Source organism: Gambusia affinis, linkage group LG10, assembly GCF_019740435.1.
Source record: "Gambusia affinis linkage group LG10, SWU_Gaff_1.0, whole genome shotgun sequence".
Taxonomy (NCBI): domain Eukaryota; kingdom Metazoa; phylum Chordata; class Actinopteri; order Cyprinodontiformes; family Poeciliidae; genus Gambusia; species Gambusia affinis.
In genome coordinates this window covers 28,306,285-28,328,540 of record NC_057877.1, presented here as the reverse complement: position 1 = coordinate 28,328,540, position 22,256 = coordinate 28,306,285, and the positions used below count along the sequence as shown (strand labels likewise).

The 22,256-nt window shown below is 41.0% G+C and overlaps 1 protein-coding gene across 1 annotated transcript; it reads left to right on the top strand.

Annotated features, from left to right (window-relative positions):
* Window positions 1–360: 360 nt before the first annotated feature.
* On the top strand, window positions 361–20,573 carry tut4 (terminal uridylyl transferase 4). Its single transcript, XM_044129339.1, has 30 exons — window positions 361–506; window positions 2,339–2,745; window positions 3,532–3,674; window positions 4,145–4,261; window positions 5,644–5,821; window positions 5,911–5,999; window positions 6,124–6,175; window positions 6,908–6,977; window positions 7,056–7,182; window positions 8,005–8,124; window positions 8,449–8,643; window positions 9,547–9,721; window positions 9,794–10,194; window positions 10,855–11,005; window positions 11,212–11,298; window positions 11,866–11,969; window positions 12,051–12,108; window positions 12,186–12,289; window positions 12,386–12,475; window positions 12,917–13,030; window positions 13,104–13,181; window positions 13,722–13,899; window positions 13,976–14,023; window positions 15,326–15,408; window positions 15,486–15,601; window positions 16,445–16,599; window positions 17,226–17,323; window positions 18,101–18,611; window positions 19,800–19,970; window positions 20,057–20,573. Exons 2-30 carry the CDS (start codon window positions 2,373–2,375, stop codon window positions 20,143–20,145), a joined length of 4,275 nt encoding a protein of 1,424 aa, XP_043985274.1. The 5' UTR covers window positions 361–506; window positions 2,339–2,372; the 3' UTR covers window positions 20,146–20,573.
* The last annotated feature ends 1,683 nt before the right edge of the window (window positions 20,574–22,256 follow it).

Here is a 22,256-nt window from a genome sequence, read left to right as displayed (position 1 = left end):
GCATTTTAGAAATTTTTACGGATTGTATACTTGGATTACATATTTTCTATACTGTTGTTGTTTTTTAATATCTGTATTTTAATTTTGCAAAATGAACTAAACTACATTTAAAAAAATCTATTAAATTCTCTTGTCTTGACCTAAAGTTTATATATTAGCATGTCATGCTAGTTATAAGACTGTCATACAGCAACAACCTTCAATCAACAACTCTTTGAAGATAGTTGGGTGAAATGAGTAACGTAAACATTTAATTTCCTTTGGGATTAATAAAGTATTTTTGATCGGAATTGAAAAAAAAGTCGGCTCCTTAACCGAGTGGGCACATCGAGCTGGCTCGGTAACGAATAGCACAATGCTAACTCCCACAGTGCAGCGGGGTAATGTATTAACATGGCGTCAGTGATCGCTGTTCGGATCAGGGCCGTGGGACTGGAACAACATCATGTAAAACAGAACTATGGAGCCAACTAAGCAATAATCCCGGATCAGCTTCAGCGCCCAGAGTGAGTTATTTTCCCGCTCTTTAGTGCCGTAATGCTGATAGGGTTCCTGTTCTCAGGTGACCTGATGCTCTGTGGCATTTGGGTGCCAGTGTTATTTACGACCCGGGCATAGCAGTTAGCATTGGCTAGTCTTCAGCTAACTCGGCTACGCAAAGAGTCTCCAAGAAAGTCAGTTGAAAGTTGAAACCCAGCCAGAGGAGCAGGAAACCTTTCCTGATTTTAAGCCTTCTTTTTAATTAATCTTGTTACTATTGCGAATCAGAGGTTATGTGAGCTGCACCATCGCAATCCTCCCTTCCCCCCGTCTGTAAGTTCTTAGTTTCTGTCCTAAACACTGAACATGAAACCCAGGTGGTGCAAAAAATGAAACTTAGCTTCACGTTAATGCTTTCTGGTGATTCAGTCTGACTTTAATTGCTGCCAGTTTCGTTTTCGTTACCACTGAAAGATCAGTTTCAACCTCACATGAAACTACCAACATCTCTTACAGACAGAAAGTTTATTTTTATTTATTAACAGTAATTACTACTATTATTGTTGTTGTTATGGTTGTTTTGTAATATCTAATTGAAGTGCATGATTAGGGATTTACTTCCTGTTTTCTTTGAGTTCTGCTTTGCCAGTTTTGTTTTTGAAGGATTTACAATCCAACTGGTGTGAAAGCAGTTCACTGTCTGCAAAAAGGGGACAAAATGGTTGATTTTTACAAAATGTTTGTGTGAATTTAAAAAAAAAAGTTGATCACAAATTGAATACATTTTTATTTTAGCAGTTTGACAGTTGACAGGGAAGTGAGAAAACTTTTATGTTTTCCACTTCATAATGTAACTTTTGACTCTTTCTGTAATTTTCTTTTAATTGTCTTTAAGCAATGAATTTGGCAATAACCACTTAAAATATATATTTCTATATATTTTTGCTAGGCTATAGCATGATTTTGTTAGCAAAACTTGACGGGATTGGTTGAAAAATTTTAATTGAAAAAACCCCAACATATTATTCACTTTAACTGTAAAGAAAAAAACAGATTTTGATCAGATTAAATTTGGATGGACTAATTTTTTTATGTCTATATAATACATGGGGAAAAATGTTCTTTTGCGTTCCCTCACAATACGCCTGCTGCAATATTTGCTGGTTTATTTTATATACAGTCACAAATGTTAATTTAAAATTTTCGACATAAACACATTTAAAGAGGATCAGTGTTTATTATTATTAACTCTTTGGTGCAAAAAATGTAATATAAAGCTTATTGAATCATCAGAGTTTAGTTTTATTGGTGTAGTTGTTTCTGCATACAAATGTCACAAATGTTTGTTTTAAATTCACGTAGTTTGATGCTTATGTCCAACATGATCCATTTTAATGATTGTTGTTTTGGTTGTTTTGTTTGTTTAATTTGCATATTTAAAATGTCTCCCAGTTTCAGTGTTAAATCTTCCTTAGAATTTAAAGTGTATTGATTTTTTAGAAACTGTTCTTGCATTATTATCTAATTATTATTATTATATTACTTGAAAATTGTCTGAAAACAACAATATTATTATTCATTGCAATAACTCCTTTATCAATTTATTATCCAGCAAAACTCATTAACTATATTGTAAAACAAAATGGCCGCCCTCACTCTGAACTACGGAAACCCAAAGAGTTCATTGGTGGAAAAAATCCTGACTTTCTAAAAATGATATTTTCAAAACCAAAAATGTGATTATTTAATAAAATTGATTTATGGCCCAGGCCTCGTTTGGGATCATGTTAGTAATCGATGCTCCGATCACGACGATACTGAAGACGATACTGATGTTCTTCCTGGTTCTGATGTTCAGGTCCGACTTGGTGGAGAGCAGAAGGACCGGAGCGATGGACGAGTCCGTCAGTTCAGTGAAAACGGTCAAACCGTCCCAGTCCAGAGGAGCCAAGGTGTCGTCCGCTCAGAAGCCAAACAAAGATGGCGTCAAGTCGGCGCTGCGCAGCAAGGAGAACCTCAAAGACGAGCGGAGCGGCGGCGGCGTGGCGAGCCGCACGGCGGCCGGCGCTTTCCCAGAAAACTCCCTGGAGAAGAAGAAAAGTCGTCCGTCCAGGCTGAGCGGCCGGACCGGTTCTGGGGAGAGAGGCAAAGGGAAGGCGACCGAGTCCAAAACGCTCCAGCCAGCAGAGGGCGCTCCGGTTCCGCCCGCCACTCCCGATCGGGCGAAAGGCTCCACAGGGGCCACAGCGAGAGAGAAATCCCACGGTGGGTCGCTCAGGTTCCTTCACAACATTTATTAAATTAATGTGAGTTCAGCTGCAGCCGGACAGAATTTACAGCAATAATTCATGTTTAATACGAGTTGCAGCAACATGCAGTTTCCCTTTGAACTCCAGGCTTTTTATTTTTTTAATTTCCCATAAAAATCTTAAGATTATGAAAGAGAATTAGAGAAAAAATCTGACTTTTTCCTCAGAGTTCAGACTTTTTATCTGAGAAGATTAAATTCAGAATTCGGAAAATAAAAAAATCCAAATTTTGAAGAAAAAAAATCTAAATTCTCAGAAAATGTAAAATTCTGAGAAAAATAGTCCAAATTATAAGAAGTAAAATTCTTTTCTAGTCCAGTGGGCCTAATCTTCTTCCTACTAATCTGCTGAGACATAATTAGGTCTGCAGCTAACTATCATTTTATGAATTTATTTTGTCATAATGTTGGTAATTAGTAGCCCTGCGTCCCTTTTGTCTTTTACGTATCAGATGTTAATTTAATATTTGGCTCCTTATGTTGACGGCAGCGAAAGCCGATGCTAGCCGTCGTTAGCTCACAGCTTTTCCCCTCCAGCAGGAATCTGGATCGTGTGTGTGTGACGTCACGCTGCGGGGTGTGTGTGTGTGACGTCACGCTGCGGGGTGTGTGTGTGACGTCACGCTCCGGGGTGTGTGTGTGACGTCACGCTGCGGGGTGTGTGTGTGTGACGTCACGCTGTAGGGATGTGTGTGTGTGAGACGTCACGCTGTAGGGTGTGTGTGTGTTCTGTGTTTCTGCAGCGGTGAAAGCTGCGGCTGCGGTCCGCCCGTCTGCGCAGGCGGGGGAGGAGGTGCGGCTGGCGGCGGAGGAGGCGGAGCAGCAGCTGGGTCTGCGGCAGGTGGAGGAGCGGCTCCACAGAGATCACATCCACCGGGTCGCCAAGGTAACGCGCTCAGATAATCAGCATCTTTAATCAGCAAAACTAAGAAACTACGTGCACCCTTACTTACCATTAAAAACTGATCCGGTTACTATAGAAATGGTTCTGATGGGTTTGAAGACGTCAGCAGTGAGGAAAATGCTGCTTCCTCCGTGTTTTCCCAGTTTCACTGAATCGTAGTTTGGACTTTCCCTCCTGAGTCGTATCAATCCGGTGTCGATCGCAACTTTTTTAGTTATATTCTGATCAACTAAACCTCAACATTTTTACAGAGGGTGTACTTTATTTTTTTCTGTACGAGAAGCAAACTTCTGTTTCTCAAAAATGTGTTCATAAAGCTAACGATGACTAGCCTAGAAATGTGTTTCTAGATCAGTAACTCTTTATCAGAGGGTCTTTCTAGACAACATACTGATTATTTCCTTTAAGCTGGAAATGTTTTTGTTTGCTGACGAAGCCTCCCTGTTCCCCAGCCGTCCCCTGAGTACCCAAACTACCAGTACGTATGCAAAGTTTGCTCTGTGCACATCGAGAACGTCCACGGAGCCTACAAGCACATCAAGGAGAAACGCCACAAGAAGAACATGACGGTTCGTACCGCCGCTTTACTTCACCCCAAATGTTAAAGTCAGAATATATTCGCAACATTGAACTTTGTTTTTGGTTTTTTGAGAGGAAAAATGTAAACATGCAGGAACTGATTTGCCAACGTGGAACAGAAAAGTCCAAAAATGGAGAATTAGTTTCTTGAAACACGAAAAACAAAGTGACACGTTCGCAGAAAACTAGTTTTTATTTCATTTGGTGTTTGTTGTGTCATATTAAACATGATAGTTTATTAAAACAGAAATAGAGAAAAGATTTTTATTAACTGAAATTAAAAACAATGAATGAAGCTACATCTACTGACTGGACGACATCGATATGTTTATAAAACTAAAACACGCTAAAATTATTGATATCCTTCGTTTTCGTGTTTATTAATTTAATATAATCTGATGTGAAATTGATTGATTGATTTTATTTTTTCACACACAAGCAGCTAACATCAGATTAATTTGCTCCATAAAGTAGCAAAGTAATCTCTATGGATTACTTTAATCTAAATCCAATTATTTACATTGGTTATCTAAATAATAATAACCGATAAAAACAATCAAACACACTTTAAAAAATTAATTAGAACTAACTGTATTAAACACAAAGTGAACTATAATGAAAAACCCAGAACTACTAGAACCCGTGTCGTTCTTGAATCCATGAAATGATCATCATCATCATCATCATCATCATTCATCCGGGGAAAGTCGTGGATGTTATTTAAATAAAAGTTTTTTCCAATTTCCTGTTCCAGGTTAGTAGATAAATCGCTGCTGCACTTTAAAACTTTGTGTGTGCTAATAATAATGGCATTAGTGGCGTAGGGGACAGAGCGACCCACATTTAGAGGCCTTGAGTCCTCGACGCAGCCGTCGCAGGTTCGATTCCCGGAGCTGGCAACATTTGCCGCATGTCTTCCCCCTTTCCTGTCAGCCTGCTGTCATATAAGGGACACTAGAGCCACAAAAAAAATAAATGATGTGTGAGTGTGAGCTGCGTCTTTTAGCTTCAGTGAAGAACCAGAACCAAACATGGAGCAGCAGCTTTCAGCTTCTATGCTCCACAAATCTGGATGAAACCTCAGCTGAAACACTGAGCTCCTTTGAATCCAGACTCAAACCAGCTGGTTGGATCTGAACCGTAATAAATGAAACGTTAACCAACATTGTGATGTAAAATGTCACATTTCAATAGTTTTTATCATGTAAAGAACTTTGAACTGCCGTGTTGCTGAAACGTGCAACTCAAATAAAGTTTGGTCTGAAGATTTTTAGTTTCTGTAATTACTGTGAAAACAGTTGAAGATCGTTGACATGTCGTTAACTTCGCCCGGCCTTCCTGTCTGTTGACGTTGTGGTGGCGCCCCCTGCAGGAGAAGCAGGAGGAGACGGAGCTGCGGGCGCTGCCGGCGCCCTCTGCTGGCCAGCTGCGGGCGGTGGACGCCGCCGTCATGGAGACGGCCAGGCAGCAGGGGATCTCAGAGCGGGACTTCGAGGTGCGGGCGTCCGTCGTGGCGCGGATGGAGGAGGTCATAAAGACGCACCTGTCAGGTACGTCTCCTGGTTGTGACATCATCAGCTGGTTGTGACATCATCAGCTGACGCTGCAGCTCGGACTGAGATCTGATGTTTCCCTGCAGCCTGTTCCCTCCGGCTCTACGGTTCCTGTCTCACTCGGTTCGCCTTCAAGACGAGCGACATCAACGTGGACGTGACCTACCCCTCCACCGTCAGTCTGAGTCTAATTCTGTTTACGTTTTTATTTAACTTTCATCTTCTCTTTGTTTACCTTCTGTTTACGTTTTTATTTATCTTCCTGTCATAAATCTCGGTATTTGCCTTTCTTTCTCCAGATGACCCAACCGGAGGTTCTGATTCAGGTTCTGGGAATCCTCAAAAACAGACGTAAGTTTTTCTTTCTCTACTTCATTTTATTGTTTGATCCTGTGAAATTTAGACAAATAAAATATCACAAAGGAACAGAGTCAGACTATTTTAAATTTTTATTTTGAGAATGAAAACATCAGAATAAATTAAAGTGTAACTCAACAAGATGCTCAGCGTTCCACATTTGATTTTAAAGTTCCTGCTTCATTTCTCCTAATATTTTGAGTTAATTTTAGAATTATTTTGACTTTATTTTCATATTTTTTAACTTTGTTGTGTAACTTTTTTCCCATATCATAAGAATTTATTTTCACGTTGTTTTCATAACATTTTATTCTGGTAATACGACTTTAGTTTTGTATTTTTGTGATTTCTTTTTAGACTCTGTTTTATGACTTTATTATTCAAATTCAATGATAATTTAGAGAATTATTTTGACTTTATTATATTATTAGAATCTTATTCTTAAGTTACACCGTTATTCTCATACTATTGCAATTTTACTTTATTACATTTTTCTCGTATTATTTTGATTTTATTCTGGTAAAATTTTTATTTATTCTCGTATTTTTCTGATAATATTATTTTGTATAATTGAAACTTTTTGTTGTTTGACTTTATTCTCATATTTTGAGTTTAATCTGGTAATAATTTGAATTTGTATTATTATTGAAGTAACATTCTGACTTTATTTTTAGTGACTCCGGTTTCCTTTGAACTTAATTCTGATGTTTTCTTGTTTCCTGTTAGCTGAATATTCAGAAGTTGAGTCGGATTTTCACGCCAAAGTTCCCGCTGTGTTCTGTCGGGATCGCAGCAGGTCAGGAAATCTTTATTTTCATCATCATGAGCTTCCAGACTGACTGGTTCAGTTTTCCTGCTTTCTGTTTTTGCGCAGCGGCCTGATCTGTAAAGTGAGCGCAGGAAATGATGTCGCCTGCATCACCACCAATCACCTGGCTGCTCTGGCTAAACTGGAGCCCAGACTGGTTCCACTGGTTCTGGCCTTCCGCTACTGGGCGAGGGTAAGGATGGCGCCCCCTGCTGGTGTTTCTGAGGCAGAGGAGGCCAGAGATCTTCATCTAGCTAGCAGCTGATGCAGCTGCTAGCTGTTAGCCATTAGCTTCTTGGTGTTAGCTTTTAGCCTTTAGCTGGTAGCCTTTAGCTCAGGGGTTTCAAACTCCAGTCCTGGAGGGCTGCAGCCCTGAAACCTTTAGTTGAGCCTCTGCTGCACCTGGACAGGATAATGAGGTCATCAAGGTTCTGGAGAACCGATCCACACGGTAAAGAGGTAATTAAAACGTTTCATTCCAGGGTTTTGAACCTGAGGCTCATCTAAAACCTGCAGGACAGCAACTGGAGGCCTGGAGTTTGAGACCCCTGCTTTAGCTGCTAGCCTTTAGCTGCTAGCTGTTAGCCTTTAGCTGTTAGCATTTAGCTGCTAGGTGTTGGCTTCTCCCTGTTAGCAGCATCCTGAGATGCTGAGTTTCCTGTAGAAATGTGTTTCCGTTCTGAGTGAGAAAGAAGCTGAAGATAAAAACATTTACTTCATTTCTATTTTAATTTCTTTCCTTCTTTCCTAAAACAAACATATTTGAATGTTTATGTGTAGAAAATGTCAGTAAATCTCTTCTTATCAAATGTTTTGGACGTTTAACTGAAGTTCAAACATTTTTTTTCCTTTGGTGAAAATATTTTAACCAAAACTGTTTAGTGATTTATATTTAACAAAATGAACCACTAACACTGAATCCTTATGATGAAGTCACTAAAAGTGGCACTTTGTGCTTTAACTCAACAGAACAGTTGAATGAAAGTTTGTTGTTTTTGTTTGTTTTTCTCTCCAGCTGTGTCACATCGACTGCCAGGCGGAAGGCGGCATCCCGTCGTATTCCTTCGCCCTCATGGTCATCTTCTTCCTGCAGCAGAGGAGCGATCCCGTCCTCCCCGTCTACCTGGGATCCTGGGTGGGAGAATCACAAAAATACTGGATCTTATTCAACATTACAGACAGAAAACAGAATAACTATTAAAGAATCATTTTCTCTAGCAGAGAAATTCAGCAAACCTGCAGCAAGAAGGTCGATTCTCATATTATGAATTTTTTCTCAAAATATATCGTCTTTAGCCTCAGAATTCAAAATGTTTTCCTCAGTTTGACCTTTAAACTCCGTTGTATGAAGTGTTTAGTGTTTTTGTTCTTGCTGTTCAACAAATTCATGTTGAATTCAGACAACCTGCAGAGTAAAAACTGATTTTTCTGTAAAGCCTCTCTAACGCCTCTGATTCAGATCGACGGCTTCGATGTGAAGCGAGTGGACGAGTATCATCTGACTGGAATAGTTCTGGACATGTTCGTCAAGTGGGAGCAGCGACCTCCGACCTCCACGGAGGGACGAGGGGAGAACCGGAACGAATCCAAAGCAGAAGGAGCATCAAAACCGGAGCAGAAGAAGTCTGATGACACTCGCCACACAGAGGGCCTGGTGAGTCGGTAGATTCAGCTCAGTTTGGGACCAAAGCTGTTTCCTCTCCAGCTGCTGTGGTTCTTCCTCTCTGCTCTGAGTCAAACTGACCTGTTCCCCTCCTGGCCTGTGGGGGCGCTGCACCAAGAACCACTGAAGGAAACCACACAAAAACATAATTTTCTTCTTCAGAAAATGTAAGCAAAAATGGAGTAGCGTCAGATTTTAGCGATTATTTGAATTTGCCAAAAGATCACAGGTAATTTATCCTGCTAGCACTAAGCTAGCACGCTTGTTTTGGTTGTATTTACCCAGAATGCCATGCACCATAGTCCACTTCCTGCTTTTGGAGCGATCTCCAATCCGCTTGGCGTTCATATATGCATTCAAACCACACCAGAATTCACTGCAACTGAACCCAAACCGAGGTTTGCAGGTGGAGCAGAGTTAGCTTTTCAGGTTGATTAGCATTCACACCTCCTCAAACGAACCAGACTTTCTAGACAAACAGACTGGAGTCTGATAAAACTGGCCTAGCTAGTAGCATGTTTCAAAGTCCATTTGATGCCGTTAAGGGTTTTTATTGATTTATTGCCCAGTTCCACCGCAGGGCATTCTGGGTAAAAACAAACATGCTAGCCTAGCGTTAAAAGGAAAAATCTTTTACAACAAAGAAATCCTCCAACCAATTTCATGAAGAAGGAAGTTGCCTCAGTGTCTTCAGAGGTTTTTGTGTCGTTTCCTCCAGCGGTTCTTGTTGCAGCGCCCCCACAGGCCAGGAGGGGAACAGGTTGCTCAAAGCGTTTGGTTGGTTTGAAGTGGAAAATGTAAGAAATGTTGCAGTTTTGGTCTCCAATCGGACCGATTCTACTGAATGTGAGGTGTGAACTCTCCCTCAGTCCGAGTCTGGCTGCTTCCTCTCAGAGCCGCCTGATGCTGGGCGAAGGGAAAGGCGCGTCGGTGGGCCAGCTGTGGCTGGAGCTTCTCCGTTTCTACACGCTTGAGTTTCCTCTGGAGGAGAACATCATCAGCATCCGCCTGAAGGAGCTCCTCTCCAGGGACGCCAAGAACTGGCCCCGCCGCCGCCTCGCCATCGAAGGTGAGAACGACCCGAGTCACAGAACCGGTTGGGAAGAAGCACAGGAACTCACGTTTTGTTTTCTGGTTCCAGATCCGTTTGCCTTGAAGAGAAACGTTGCGCGGAGCCTGAACAGCCAGATGGTGTTCGAGTACATCCAGGAGCGTTTCCGCAGCGCCTACAAATACTTCGCCTGTCCTCAGAGGAGAGGCGCCAAGAAGACGGGAGGAGACGAGGCTGGACGGAGACCGGAGGGACGGGAGGACAACGAGAAACCCGAAGGAAGTCAGAGAGAGGACGACAGCGGGGACGACGAGGACGGTTCAGATCTGGAGAAGAGTCTGGATGATTTGGTTCTGAACGATGGGAGCAAACCGTCGTCATCGTCCAAAGAGCTGCTGGACAGCGAGGAGGAGGAGAAGGAGGAGGAGGAGGAGGAAGGGCCTGCTGACCTGCACTACGTGTTTGATAAGATGATTTTCACTGGTGGGAAGGTAAATGACACAGCCAGGATGAAGAGCTGGACAAGATGGCCGAAAATCACCATATGAGATATTTAAGATGATTTTCAGTCCCAGTTTTAAAACGAACTGCTATCAAAATGACGACATTATTGTTCATCATTTTCAGCAAAGGATTTTGCTTCATCGTCCAGCAAAGTTAATTATGACAAACAAACAACAATAAAGTCATAAAATCACCAGAATAGAGTCGAGTTGTTGAGCATCTTATAAAGTTCTACTTCAGTAAAAGTTTTACCACTAATATTTAAATCTTTTAACATCAAATTATTATTATTAGTAACAGGACATTGGAACAATCATGCAAACAACTATTGTGAAGAATTACAGGAACTGAGCGAAACGATTTTTCTTACTGAAACTCAAAATCCAAACGTATTGGATTTCCTCAATAATTTTTGATGATTTTCCTGGTAAAATTATGTTGTTTTTTTTCTGAATATTATGACTATGTTCTAGTAATGAAACAATTTTAGATACTAGCAGAAGGGAGGATTTAAATAAAAGCCACTTTAAAAAAGAATCTTTTCTATAATTTGTAATTTCTTTTTGATTAAAAAAAGCCAAAAATAAATGTAATAAAATCAGATTTTATCACAGTACGTGAAATTGGTCCGATTTTTGTGTCTCCAGCCTCCGACCGTCGTCTGCAGCATCTGCAAGCGGGACGGCCACCTGAAGGACGAATGTCCCGAAGACTTCAAGAAGATCGAGCTGAAGCCGCTGCCGCCCATGAACGAACGCTTCAGGAACATTCTGGACGGACTCTGCAGATTCTGCTACTGTACGTACGGCCAGCGAAGCGCTAATGGCAGCTAACGCTAATGGCAGCTAACGCTAACGGCAGCTAACGCTAACGGCAGCGAAGCGCTAATGGCAGCTAACGCTAACGGCAGCTAACGCTAACGGCAGCGAAGCGCTAACGGCAGCTAACGCTAACGGCAGCGAAGCGCTAAGGCCTCATCTTTGCGTGTGACTGAATCGTTGCAGATAAACTGTCGCCGTCGCACTTCGAGCAGCAGAACCGGGAGCAGATCCTGGCGGGTCTGGAGCGGTTCATACGGAAGGAGTACAACGGTGAGAAAACGGCCAAATCCACAAGTACTGCTGAAGATTTGTCCTTAAAACATTAACAATGAAATAAATAAAAACATTTAGTTTAATTAATAAGTGAAATAAAAGTAAAATGAATAAAAAAAGTAAAATGTTTCCTTTGAGATCTTTGGCAAAAACTTACACTGCAAAAACACAAAATCTTACCAAGTAAATTTGGTCGAGTTTCTATTGCATTTATTTTAAATAACACAAAACTAACTTATAAAAGACTTTTCATTAAGATGTGAGAGCTTGTTTTAAGGCAATTATTCTCAATGTTGGTGAAAAATTTTTGGTTTACTTAACTGAACATAATTTAAGAATTTTCATTTATTATTGACTCATTAAATTTCTGATGTTAAAAATCCCAGACTGAGGATTATTATTATAGGAAATAATATTTTTACTGTTAAAACTCTGAGTTTCTCCTTAAACTTTGAACCTTTTCTTCCAATTAATCCGATTAGAAACTTTCTTTTTGTCGCCTTCTGTTATCAGCGTCTCTTTGAATGTAAATAAAACTGTTTTTCTGATGTCTTCCTGCTGCAGATAAAGCCCAGCTCTGCTTATTCGGCTCTTCCAAGAACGGGTTTGGTTTCCGTGACAGCGACCTGGACATCTGCATGACCCTGGAGGGTCACGAGACGGCGGAGGTGGGCGTGTTCAGAGCAGACGTTTTATGAAACGAGCCGATCGCGTGTCGTAACCTGGTTTTATCTTTCATTTCTGAGCAGAAGCTGAACTGTAAGGAAATCATCGAAGGCCTTGCCAAGGTGCTGAAGAAGCATGCAGGTGAGTTCATCTGATTGGATGGTTGGTTTTTCTTACATTTTCCACTGATGTTCTCCCATACTTCCCTTCCTGCTCAGGTCTGAGGAACATCCTGCCCATCACCACAGCCAAAGTGCCTATCGTGAAGTTTGAACACAGACAGAGCGGTTTGGAGGGAGACATCAGCCTCTACAACACGCTGGTCAGTGACGGACGCTTTCCCAGCATCCTCTGCAGGAACTTCCTTCCTCTCTGAAAGTCTCCATTTTGAACTCATTTGGAGAAATTGTTTGTTTAGGCTCAACACAACACCAGGATGCTGGCCACGTACGCAGCGCTGGATCCCCGGGTTCAGTTCCTGGGTTACACCATCAAGGTGTTTGCAAAGGTTTGTTAAGAAACACTCAACTGTTTAAATCAATTCAGAAACAACAATAAAACTTTATCTACTGAGCATCAGAGTGGCGGGACACGAAAGAGTTTATGACTGTTTATCAAGTGTCATTCACTAAATAATGTCACGTTTAATGCAACTTAGCAATAAAAGTGTCATTATTTAGTGAATATGTTTACTTTATTGGTAAATAATTAAACTTGTAATGTTTAATTATGGAAGTTGCATTAAAAAAAGATTGAATAAGAAACTTTTTAAGTGAGTCCAGCTGTTTATTTTGTATTAGATCAGCTGATACTGGACCTCAGATTCCTTTAAAAATGGATCGGTTCGTCCTCAGTTGCCTGCAGAAAGCCGCTCTCTTCCAGAACGTGAAATCCAGACGTTCCTCCGGTTTCAGTTGTTTCTCAGAGTTTTTGGGCTCTGTCTCCTCAGCGCTGCGACATCGGCGACGCCTCCAGAGGAAGCCTCTCGTCTTACGCCTACATCCTGATGGTTCTCTACTTCCTGCAGCAGAGGCAGCCGCCGGTCATTCCCGTCCTGCAGGAGGTAAAACCCTCTGATCAGCGACTGTGGGTCTGAAACGTGAGCTAACCTTTGAGCGCCAACGGTCCTTTTCCAGATCTTTGACGGTCAGACGGTTCCCCAGCGGATGGTGGACGGCTGGAACGCTTTCTTCTTTGACGACCTGGAGAAACTGGTGAGGATTATCTGACATCCGGTCTGATGTAGGGCTGGACGATAAATCAGTAACAATAGATATCTGATAGAATATTCACTAAGCTTCGATCCAGAGCCGCACAGCATTCTGGGGGATGTAGGCAGAGCAAAGACTTTAGCAGCTAGCTGAGCTGGGTTGGTGGAGTCGACAACTCACTCACTCACTCACTCTTTGGTTGCCTAGCAACAACCTGCTGTGTAAAAAGCAGTTTCAAGTTCCCCTCTAACTCCGGTTGTCTAGCAACGGCCTGCCGGGTAACTTGCGCAGCAGCAGTTTAAAGTTTTCCCACTGTCACTTGTAACTGCTTAAAAATAAAAAAAACAGCAGCATAAAGTGAAAACTGGATAAGAGAGGAAAGACATGACACCAGTTTGACTGCGTTTCAGATATTTATAACAAAAACTCATCAATAATTATCGATATCGGCTGATGTGAAACGCTTACACGGCGGTAGGTTTCTCAGCCATGTTGTCCAGCCCTGGCTTGTTGTGGTGATGCTAGCTTGTTCTTGTTGCGCAGCGTCAGCGGCTGGCCGACCGGCAGCCCAACACCGAGTCGGTGGGGGAGCTGTGGCTCGGTCTGCTTCGCTTCTACACCGAAGAGTTCGACTTCAAGGAGCACGTCATCAGCATCCGGCAGCACAAACGCCTCACCACCTTTGAAAAACAGTGGACTAGCAAATGCATCGCCATCGAAGGTGATCAGGCGGCTTTGCTTTCACCAGCTGCTAAACTCCTCCCAGCGGTTTACCTCCCCCTGTTTTCTGTTCCCAGATCCCTTTGACTTGAATCATAATCTTGGTGCTGGAGTTTCACGTAAAAGTAAGTCTGAAAAACAAAAATACGGGACTCGGGTTTATTAAATCTGCACTTCATCAAGCGTACGTCATCTGAGATACTTTAGATTCTGGAGTTCAAATAAAACTAAAACTGAACCAGCAGATGCAGTTTGATGTGTAAAAGCTAAAGATTTATCTCACTGAATGAAGCAAATATGTTAAATATTTGTCATAAATTCAGTTTTAAGGCAATTTCAAGAATAAAACAAGAAAAAAAAATCCAAACATCAACACCAATAAACCAAATTTAAGGTGTTTACCTTCTTATTTGTCACAAGTTTCACTAATTTGATGTATTTTATGAATAAAACTGGCTAATATCCCTCACAGCCCTTAAAGCTTCAGTTTGTAACTTTTATCAAAAATATATTTTTACTTATTTGTTAAAACTTGTCACCAAGTTCATGAGAGACAATCTGTGAAAAGATCGAGCTTCTCCTGGAGCTACTATTACTGTCTGAAGAGACGCACCAAAATCAACCAATCAGAGCCTGGAGGCGGGGCTTAGCGCTGTCAATCATCCTCCTGATGTGAATGCTAAGTTAGCATGGCCACTGACGACAGTAGCATATTTAGAAGTGAATACCTGAGGATGATTGACAGCGCTAAGCCCCTCCTCCTGGCTCTGATTGGTTGTTTCTAGTTGGCACTGGGAGAAGACAGAGGAGTTTTCTTTTAGTTTTCTTTTCACAGATTATCTGTCATCAAGCCGTCATGGAGCAAATACTTAAAACCATATTTTATAAAAGTTACACTTTAATGAAGCTTTAATGTTTCCAGTCTGTTCTCACAAATTTTTAGCAGCACATTTTTCTTTTTTTTTTGACTGAATATATGGTTCATATTTAACTGTTTTTATTTATTATTTGTTTATATTTTCTTTTAAGTCATTTTTCTTACAATGGAGTTTATCACCATGTACAAGATGATGCTAGAAGCTTTAAATAGAAAATTATTATTTAAAAAAAAGTTATTTCATTTCGATCCGGCATAGAATTGATTCTAGTTATCAAAGTTCAGTGTATAATTCAACGTTTCTGCATTTGGAGTTTGGTCATCTGCGCTGGGTTGTAAAAACAGATTTCATTTGTTGTGCATGTAGAATGAGAGTGGCCTGAGGATTGAGCCTTGAGGAACCCCACATTCATTTCCAAACAGATTTATCAGATGTTTTTCTATTAATACTGTAGTTTTGCACAGATTTATTACAAAAATGTGAGAAGTTATTCTTAGCATCTTTGGATTTGAAGCTGGATCTCAGGATGGATTTTTTTCCGCTCCTCAGTGACAAACTTCATCATGAAGGCGTTCATCAACGGGCGGAAGCTGTTCGGGACGCCGTTCATTCCCATCCCCGGCACTGAAGTGGTACGATCCTCCATGGCTTTTCCTCTCAGGCTTCCTGATGAACCGCTGGGTTAAATCTGCGCCGCCTTCCTCTGCAGGAATACTTCTTCGACTCGAAGGTGCTGACCGACGGCGAGCTGGCGCCCAACGACCGCTGCTGCCGGATCTGCGGGAAGATCGGACATTACATGAAGGACTGCCCAAAGAGACGCAGGTCGTCCTCTCAGCGTGTCCTTTACGCTAAAGGCAGCAGGAGGAAGAACTTCATGCTTCACCTGGTGTCCAAACTGTGGTCCGGGGGCCATTTGTGGCCCTTGGACTGGTAGTTTTGCGGTCCCCAACTGTAATTCAAAAATGACACAAATTTGATCCGTCTGGTTTTGGTGCTGATGCAAAAACACAAAATCTTGCTGAAGACTTTTGGTCAATTTTTAGTGCAAATATCTTATTAAGATGGAAATAATACAAAATTAATTTACAAGTAACATTTTAAGGAACATTGTTTCACTTATAACTTGGGGAAAATGTTTTGTTATAAGTGAAATAATCTGTTTTTCATCCAGATTAAAACGAACCTCTGTGTGTAGCTGAAGTTAATTTTGTGTGACTGTGTGTGTTTGGGACAATTCTGGGTAGAAAATAAAACAGAGAGAAAACATTTCTGTCAAAAGAAATCAGAAGATTTTCTTGGAAATTTGTGAAATTGAAAAGTTGAAATTCAGGAAAATTTACAAAATTCAAAATTATTCAATTTTAGAAACTCCAGTAATTTAGTTATTTTTTCCACAAATTCCTGACATTTCAAACTCGGATGTTTTCTTTTTCTTTTCGACTTTGATGCACCAAAATCAGCTTTTTCTAGTTAAGTAGTTTTTAAAGCAAACGCTTTGATAGAAAGTGACCCAAACCCTGTTCTTATTCCGAGAATTAGTTGGTGAAATCGAGCCAAAAGAGAACTAGAAGTAAAATTTGGCCCCCATAATGGAAAGTTTTGGACCCCGGCCCCCACGCTGCAGGTTTTTATTTGTGTTCTTGTTTTCCCCGTTTTTCCCTTCAGGGTGAAGAAGAAGGAAAACGAGAAGGACGAGGACTCCAAGGAGGACGAGCGGGAGCCGAAGGACAGACGCTGCTTCCAGTGCGGGGACATGGGCCACGTTCGGCGGGACTGTCCCGAGAACCGCCACCTCAAACAGAGGAACGCCGCCGCCCCCAGTAAGCAGAGGGCTGTGCGTCAGTAAAAACAGTCCCCAGGTCAAGCAGTTCCCTTTGTGCTGCTTTGTTTAGGAGCCATTTGTGAAAGCTAAAGGTCAAAGGGTCAAATCAACTCATTTTAAAGATATTAATGAAATGCTAACGCTAGTGGTTTTTAGCCAAAGACAAACACTGAAATCTGACGCCTCCAGTTTTTGTTTACATTTTCTGAAGAAGGAATTTGCTCTCAGTGTCTTCAGAGGGTTTTGTGTCTCTTCCTTCTGTGGTTCCTGATGCAGCGCCCCCACAGGTCAGGAGGGGAACAGGTTTTAGAGAGCGTTTGGTTGGTTTGACACAAGAGGACCACAGCAGCTGAAAATGTAACAAATGTTACAACTTTGGTCCAAAATCAAACTGAGTTTATCAAATTATCAGGTGGAAAAACAATCTGCGATATAAACAGAGTATCTGGAAACGTTCCTCATGCTAACGGATTGATGAGGTGTAGTACCCGTGATGCTGTGGGCCTCTTTCTATCCAGATGCTCTGTATCTGAGAGCTTTTGACCAAATAGAAACCAGCACTGATAACTGAGTTTGGATGTGAATGGAAAGCTTTTCTTTCTGCTTTTCTCTGTTTTGCTGCAGCTCCTCTGATGGTGCGAAGTGTGGCGAACTCCCAGTCCATCCCCATCCCTCAGACGGCGGCCGACTCTCCAGGAAGAACCAGACAACCGTCTGAATGTGTGAGTTCAGCAGCTGCACCTCAAACTGTTTCACTTCGCCTGCTTCACTTTGAATTTTCTTTTTCTAAGTTTTGTAATAAAGTTCAATCTAATGTTGAATTAAAAACCTAAAATTGGAAAACTGTATTTAAAGTTGAAACCAGATATTTATCTAAACCTGATATAAATTTTCTTTCTGTCTGAAATTAAATCAGATTAACTTTTCTTGTTTTATGTTAGAATCAACCAAATTATGCATTATTTGAAATAATAGAAAACATTTTTAAGGAATTTCTTTGTGTTTTTTTTGTGTATTGTGTTTAAGGATTTAATTTGAGCTGGATGGTCATTTATTTCAATAAGATTTGTTTGGATTGTTTCAATTACTTCTTGTCTTATATTTTATACATTATATAAAATTTATTATATAAAAAAAGAAACTTACATTTTTAGATTGATTGAAAAAAACTTGGAGTTTATGATTTTAAAAAGTTGAAAACTTGCTAGAGAGATTTTGAGATTAATCACAAATTTTGTAAAAATATTTGGACATTTTCTGAGTTTCAAAAGTAAAAAATTGTTGAACTGTTGAAACTCAGAAAATGTAAACTTTTTTAGTAAAACTTAGAAATGCCTGTTTTATTTTTTTTCCAAACTTTGCTAAAATTTCAGTTTTTTCTTGATTAAGTTTTCTGGTCAGGAATCAGCAGCGTTTTCCTTCCTGTGTCCTCCGGCCCCAACTCTCCATCACATGAATGTTTATGATTATCTATTTGTCACGGCTCTTTGTTCTTTCAGTCGGACAGCCGTCAGACTCCGCCCTACTCCCCGCAGCCCGCCGCCGTCCCTCACGGCTCCCCGCTGTCCTCCGGCTCCCCCCAGACGTCCCACAGTAAACCCGGCTGTGTCGGCCCCCCCCAGGTCCCGCTGCCCCTCTTCAGCTTCCCCTCTTCCCACCCGGGCCAGTTCCACCCCGCCGCGCTCGGCGCCCTGGGGCTGCTGCCCTCCCATCAGCCCCACATCTCCTCCTCCTCCTGGCCCATCCACGGCCCCGTCCTCGCCTCGTCCTCCACCGGCGGCCCGTCGCCGCCCGGCCTGACCTTTGCCCTGCGCCCCGTGTCGGGGAACGGCAGCTCCACGGGAACGGCCGGCGGCTCCGTGAACCTGAACGACCCGAGCATCATCTTCGCCCAGCCGGCAGCGGGGCGGCAGATGGGCATGGGGGCGGCGGCGGGTCGGGACGGGCAGTGGCACAACCACATGGCGCAGCCGGGATCGCTGATGGGAAACGGCACGGTGGTGAAGTCAGGTATGTTATGCTAACGGTGCATTATGCTAACGGTGCATTATGCTAATGGTGCGTTATGCTAACGGTGCGTTATGCTAACGGTGCGTTATGCTAATGGTGCGTTATGCTAACGGTATGTCATGCTAAAGGTGCGTTATGCTAATGGTGCGTTATGCTAACGGTGCGTTCACACCATTCCAGTTTAGTCCGGTTTAATCCTAGTTTGAATGCGAAATCGATTTTATCAATCCATCAGATTTTTGGTATTTGAAGTTTTAATTTTTGGAAAATCTGGATTTTTTTTCCACCAATGAACTCCTTGAGTTTTTGTAGACTGCCCTACTGCTGTTGTTTACATCTGGAAATTTTGTTCATGCACACAAAGCTGGAGGGCAAACAGACGATTGTTTTCCTTGCTATCCATAACTGCTCCATCGCAGTAGAACGACTCTGTCAACTAAATGAAACCTGGAGTCGAAGGTTTTATTCATTCAGAGCAGCGTTGCTCTACTGAGGATCAGCTTTTCGCCCCCAGCAGTGTGGCGTCACCCTGCAACAGCTCTATTGTCCAGAGTGATATCGGCATGCCTAGGGTGGCCATCTTGTTTGACGATCGCGTTTTTACAGCTTCTATAACAAGATATTTTTCCCATGAGTGAAATAATTTGACAGTGGAACTAAAACGTTTTCATCAATATCAAGGAATTATTTACTTAAAACAAGTTCAGACATCTTACTAAAAATTACAAGTAAGTTATTTTTATTATTTCAACGGTGCTAAGATATTTGCACCAGAAACTCGACAAAAATGCTGGGTAAGATTTTGATTTTTTGCAGTGTAGTAATTAAAACAAGCATCAAAGAAACATAAAATTGTTCCTTTCATTCCTGAATTATCCAGATCAGGGGTGTCAAGCTCCAGTCCTCAAGGGCCGCTGACCTGCAGTTGTTAGATGTGCCACAGGTACAAAACACTGGAATGAAATGGCTTAATCACCTCCTCCTTTTGTAGATCAGTTCTCCACAGCCATGCTAATTACCTAATTATTCTATTCAGGTGTGGTGCAGCAGAGGCACATCTAAAAGTTGCAGGACAGTGGCCCTTGAGGACTGGAGTTTGACACCCTGCTCCAGATGTTCACTTCAGAAGATTACAGGAATGTCTGAGAAATAAAAACCCAACATATTTTTCTATATTTTTCTTCACAGAACCGGGCCACCAAGTCCAGTTCGAAGGTGTGAGCCAAGGCTCGCGGCTGTGGGAGCACAACAAACCCCCCCAGTTCAGCCTGTCCCCATCCTGGCCCTACAGGATGCCGCAGAACTTCATCCAGCAGGGCAACGGCGACTTCCAGCCCGGGAAAACCTTCATGGCTCCAGGTCGGACCACGGGATCCGGAGCCTCCACATCAATGGTCTGGAGGGGGAATGAGCTGTTTTACTGATTCTGTTCTCCTGTTTTAAAGGTTCTGTGGTGCATCCCAATCCGAACTTCCCACTGGTTCCTCATGTTCGGCATCCAGTCAACATGAATTACATCCAGCAGAAGAAATGATTTTAATTAGATTTCTTGGTCAGTAATAGAGCAAAATAATGTACTCTTTGCATCAATTGATCACATGGACAATTTTAAGGAGAAAAAATGAATTTTATCATTTTTGTACAGTTTTTATGGTTTACTTTTTGGGTCTCATTACATTGATTTGTGATACAAATGTTAAATATTTTAATGCCCCCGTTTTTGAGGGGGTCTGAAAAAAAGTGTTTTTATTTTATGTGTAAAGTAAGGAGGATAAATTGTAAACCTTTATTTTTGTTAGCTGTATTCATACTTTGCTTGCTGAAAGATGAAAGCTTCGAATAGATGTTTGTTTTTAAAACAACCTAACGTGTCAGTATGTAGTGCCAAAAGCAAGAAAAAAGGGGAAAAAAAAGGAAAATACAAAGAAAAAGCTGCAAAAAAATAAAGAAAAAACCTAACAACTCTGGTGTTGCTCTTTATTACTGATAAGCAGACAAGAAAAGCTGAAACAGTTTTAAAAATGGAGCCTAGTAATAATTAGAAGTGGTGTTCAGTTCAGGATCTGAAAAATGCTAAGTGGATGCTAACTTTTAGCAAAAACTTTTGCTAGTTAACACACAGTTTCCCCTAAATTAATATTTCGGGATAAATTCTAACTGCTAATATTCCAGACTGTTTTGTAAACTTTCATTTGAATAAAGTTCAACATCTTGTGTTTTGATTATCGGATGCCAGTAGTTACACGGTTATATTCATGCTCTTACTTTGAAGTGGGTGAAAACTGTTGGCGCATCACTTCCGTTTCCTGTCTTCACGTTTTCCCTCTTTTTTTTCCTTCAAAGCTATTGTAAACAAGAAACATACAGAAACGAAATGACACGGGCAGTTGAAAATAAGATGAATAAGTAAATAAATTCATTAGCTAAGGTTATAGAACATGTAGTAGTTGTAGTCCTTCAAGGGGAGACATTTAGCTAACGCGTTAGCGCTAGCTTCCGTTAATTATTGTCTACTGGTGTAGCACTTCAGCATTGCTAGTTAACGTTGATCAACACTGGTTTTCATGTGATATTTGATGAGATGCTTGGTAAACCGATACCAAGAGTGTCCAAACTGTGGTCGAGGGCCAATATATGGTCCTCAAAATGATTTTTTGTGGCCCTCGAATCCAATTCAAGTTTTTTTTTGCAGAACAAATCATGTTGCTGCTGAGATTAGCCAATGATTATTAGCTCAACATTGTCAACAATAGCACCATTTTCCTTTAATAAGGCCAAAGTTTAAGACCTTTTTTTATATTTCACATGCAAAGTGAATTAAAATCCATTTTCTACAATGAAACTTGAGACGTTTCCACCTGAAATGGATCCTGTAATAATAATGAAATAAAATAAATACAGAAGACTTGTGGTAATAATAGTTATACTGACAACCTTCAGCTTAGGGAATTTTAGTCTATAAAATCTTTAGTTTTTTTATTTCTATGTGGTGAGAAACTTTCATTTTTGAGAGGAAAACATTGCATTATCTTATAATGGCTTAATATCCGCCAGATGGAGGATCAGAGGACGCTTCGTCCTGTGTTGACTTCCGGTAGATGAGCTGCCAGTCAGACGTCAGCTCTGACAGCAAGACGACTTTCTTGGAAAACAGGAGGAAAGAGAGAAGTTACGGTTAACATCCATCATGTCCAGCTGACTGTTAAGGTATAAATATGTATCAGAAATGAAGCAATGCAGCATAGACACAGGGTGGTGTTGGTAAAGTTACAGTAAAAAATTAACAGCAGTAATGTGGTTCATTTTGCCTAGAATTACAGAAAGTCAGTCATATTTTCACCATGTTATTCAGTCAATTATAAATGTCACAATTACAAACTAAATATTTAATTAGAGCTAAAAGTACAAACTCCAAAACTCCAAACTACATTAGCAAACTAAATATAGTTTAGAAATGAAATACTTAGCTACAAATTAATTAGTTTTATGCAAAATTGTAGTTATTTAGCTTGCTTACTAAATTTTAGTAATATTTAGTTTTCAAATTGAATATTTAGCTTAAAACTAAATAATTAGCAAATGAAGTATTTACCTCTAAAATAAGTATTTAGTAACTAAGCCAAATATTTAATTTAGAAATTAAAT

Coding starts and splice junctions, on each gene's coding strand:
- tut4 (XM_044129339.1), top strand. CDS start 2,373: ATGGACGAGTCCGTCAGTTCAGTGAAAACGGTCAAACCGTCCCAGTCC. Junction 7,183..8,004: donor CCTTCCGCTACTGGGCGAGG/GTAAGGATGGCG, acceptor TTTTCTCTCCAG/CTGTGTCACATCGACTGCCA. Junction 14,024..15,325: donor TGCTGGAGTTTCACGTAAAA/GTAAGTCTGAAA, acceptor TCCGCTCCTCAG/TGACAAACTTCATCATGAAG.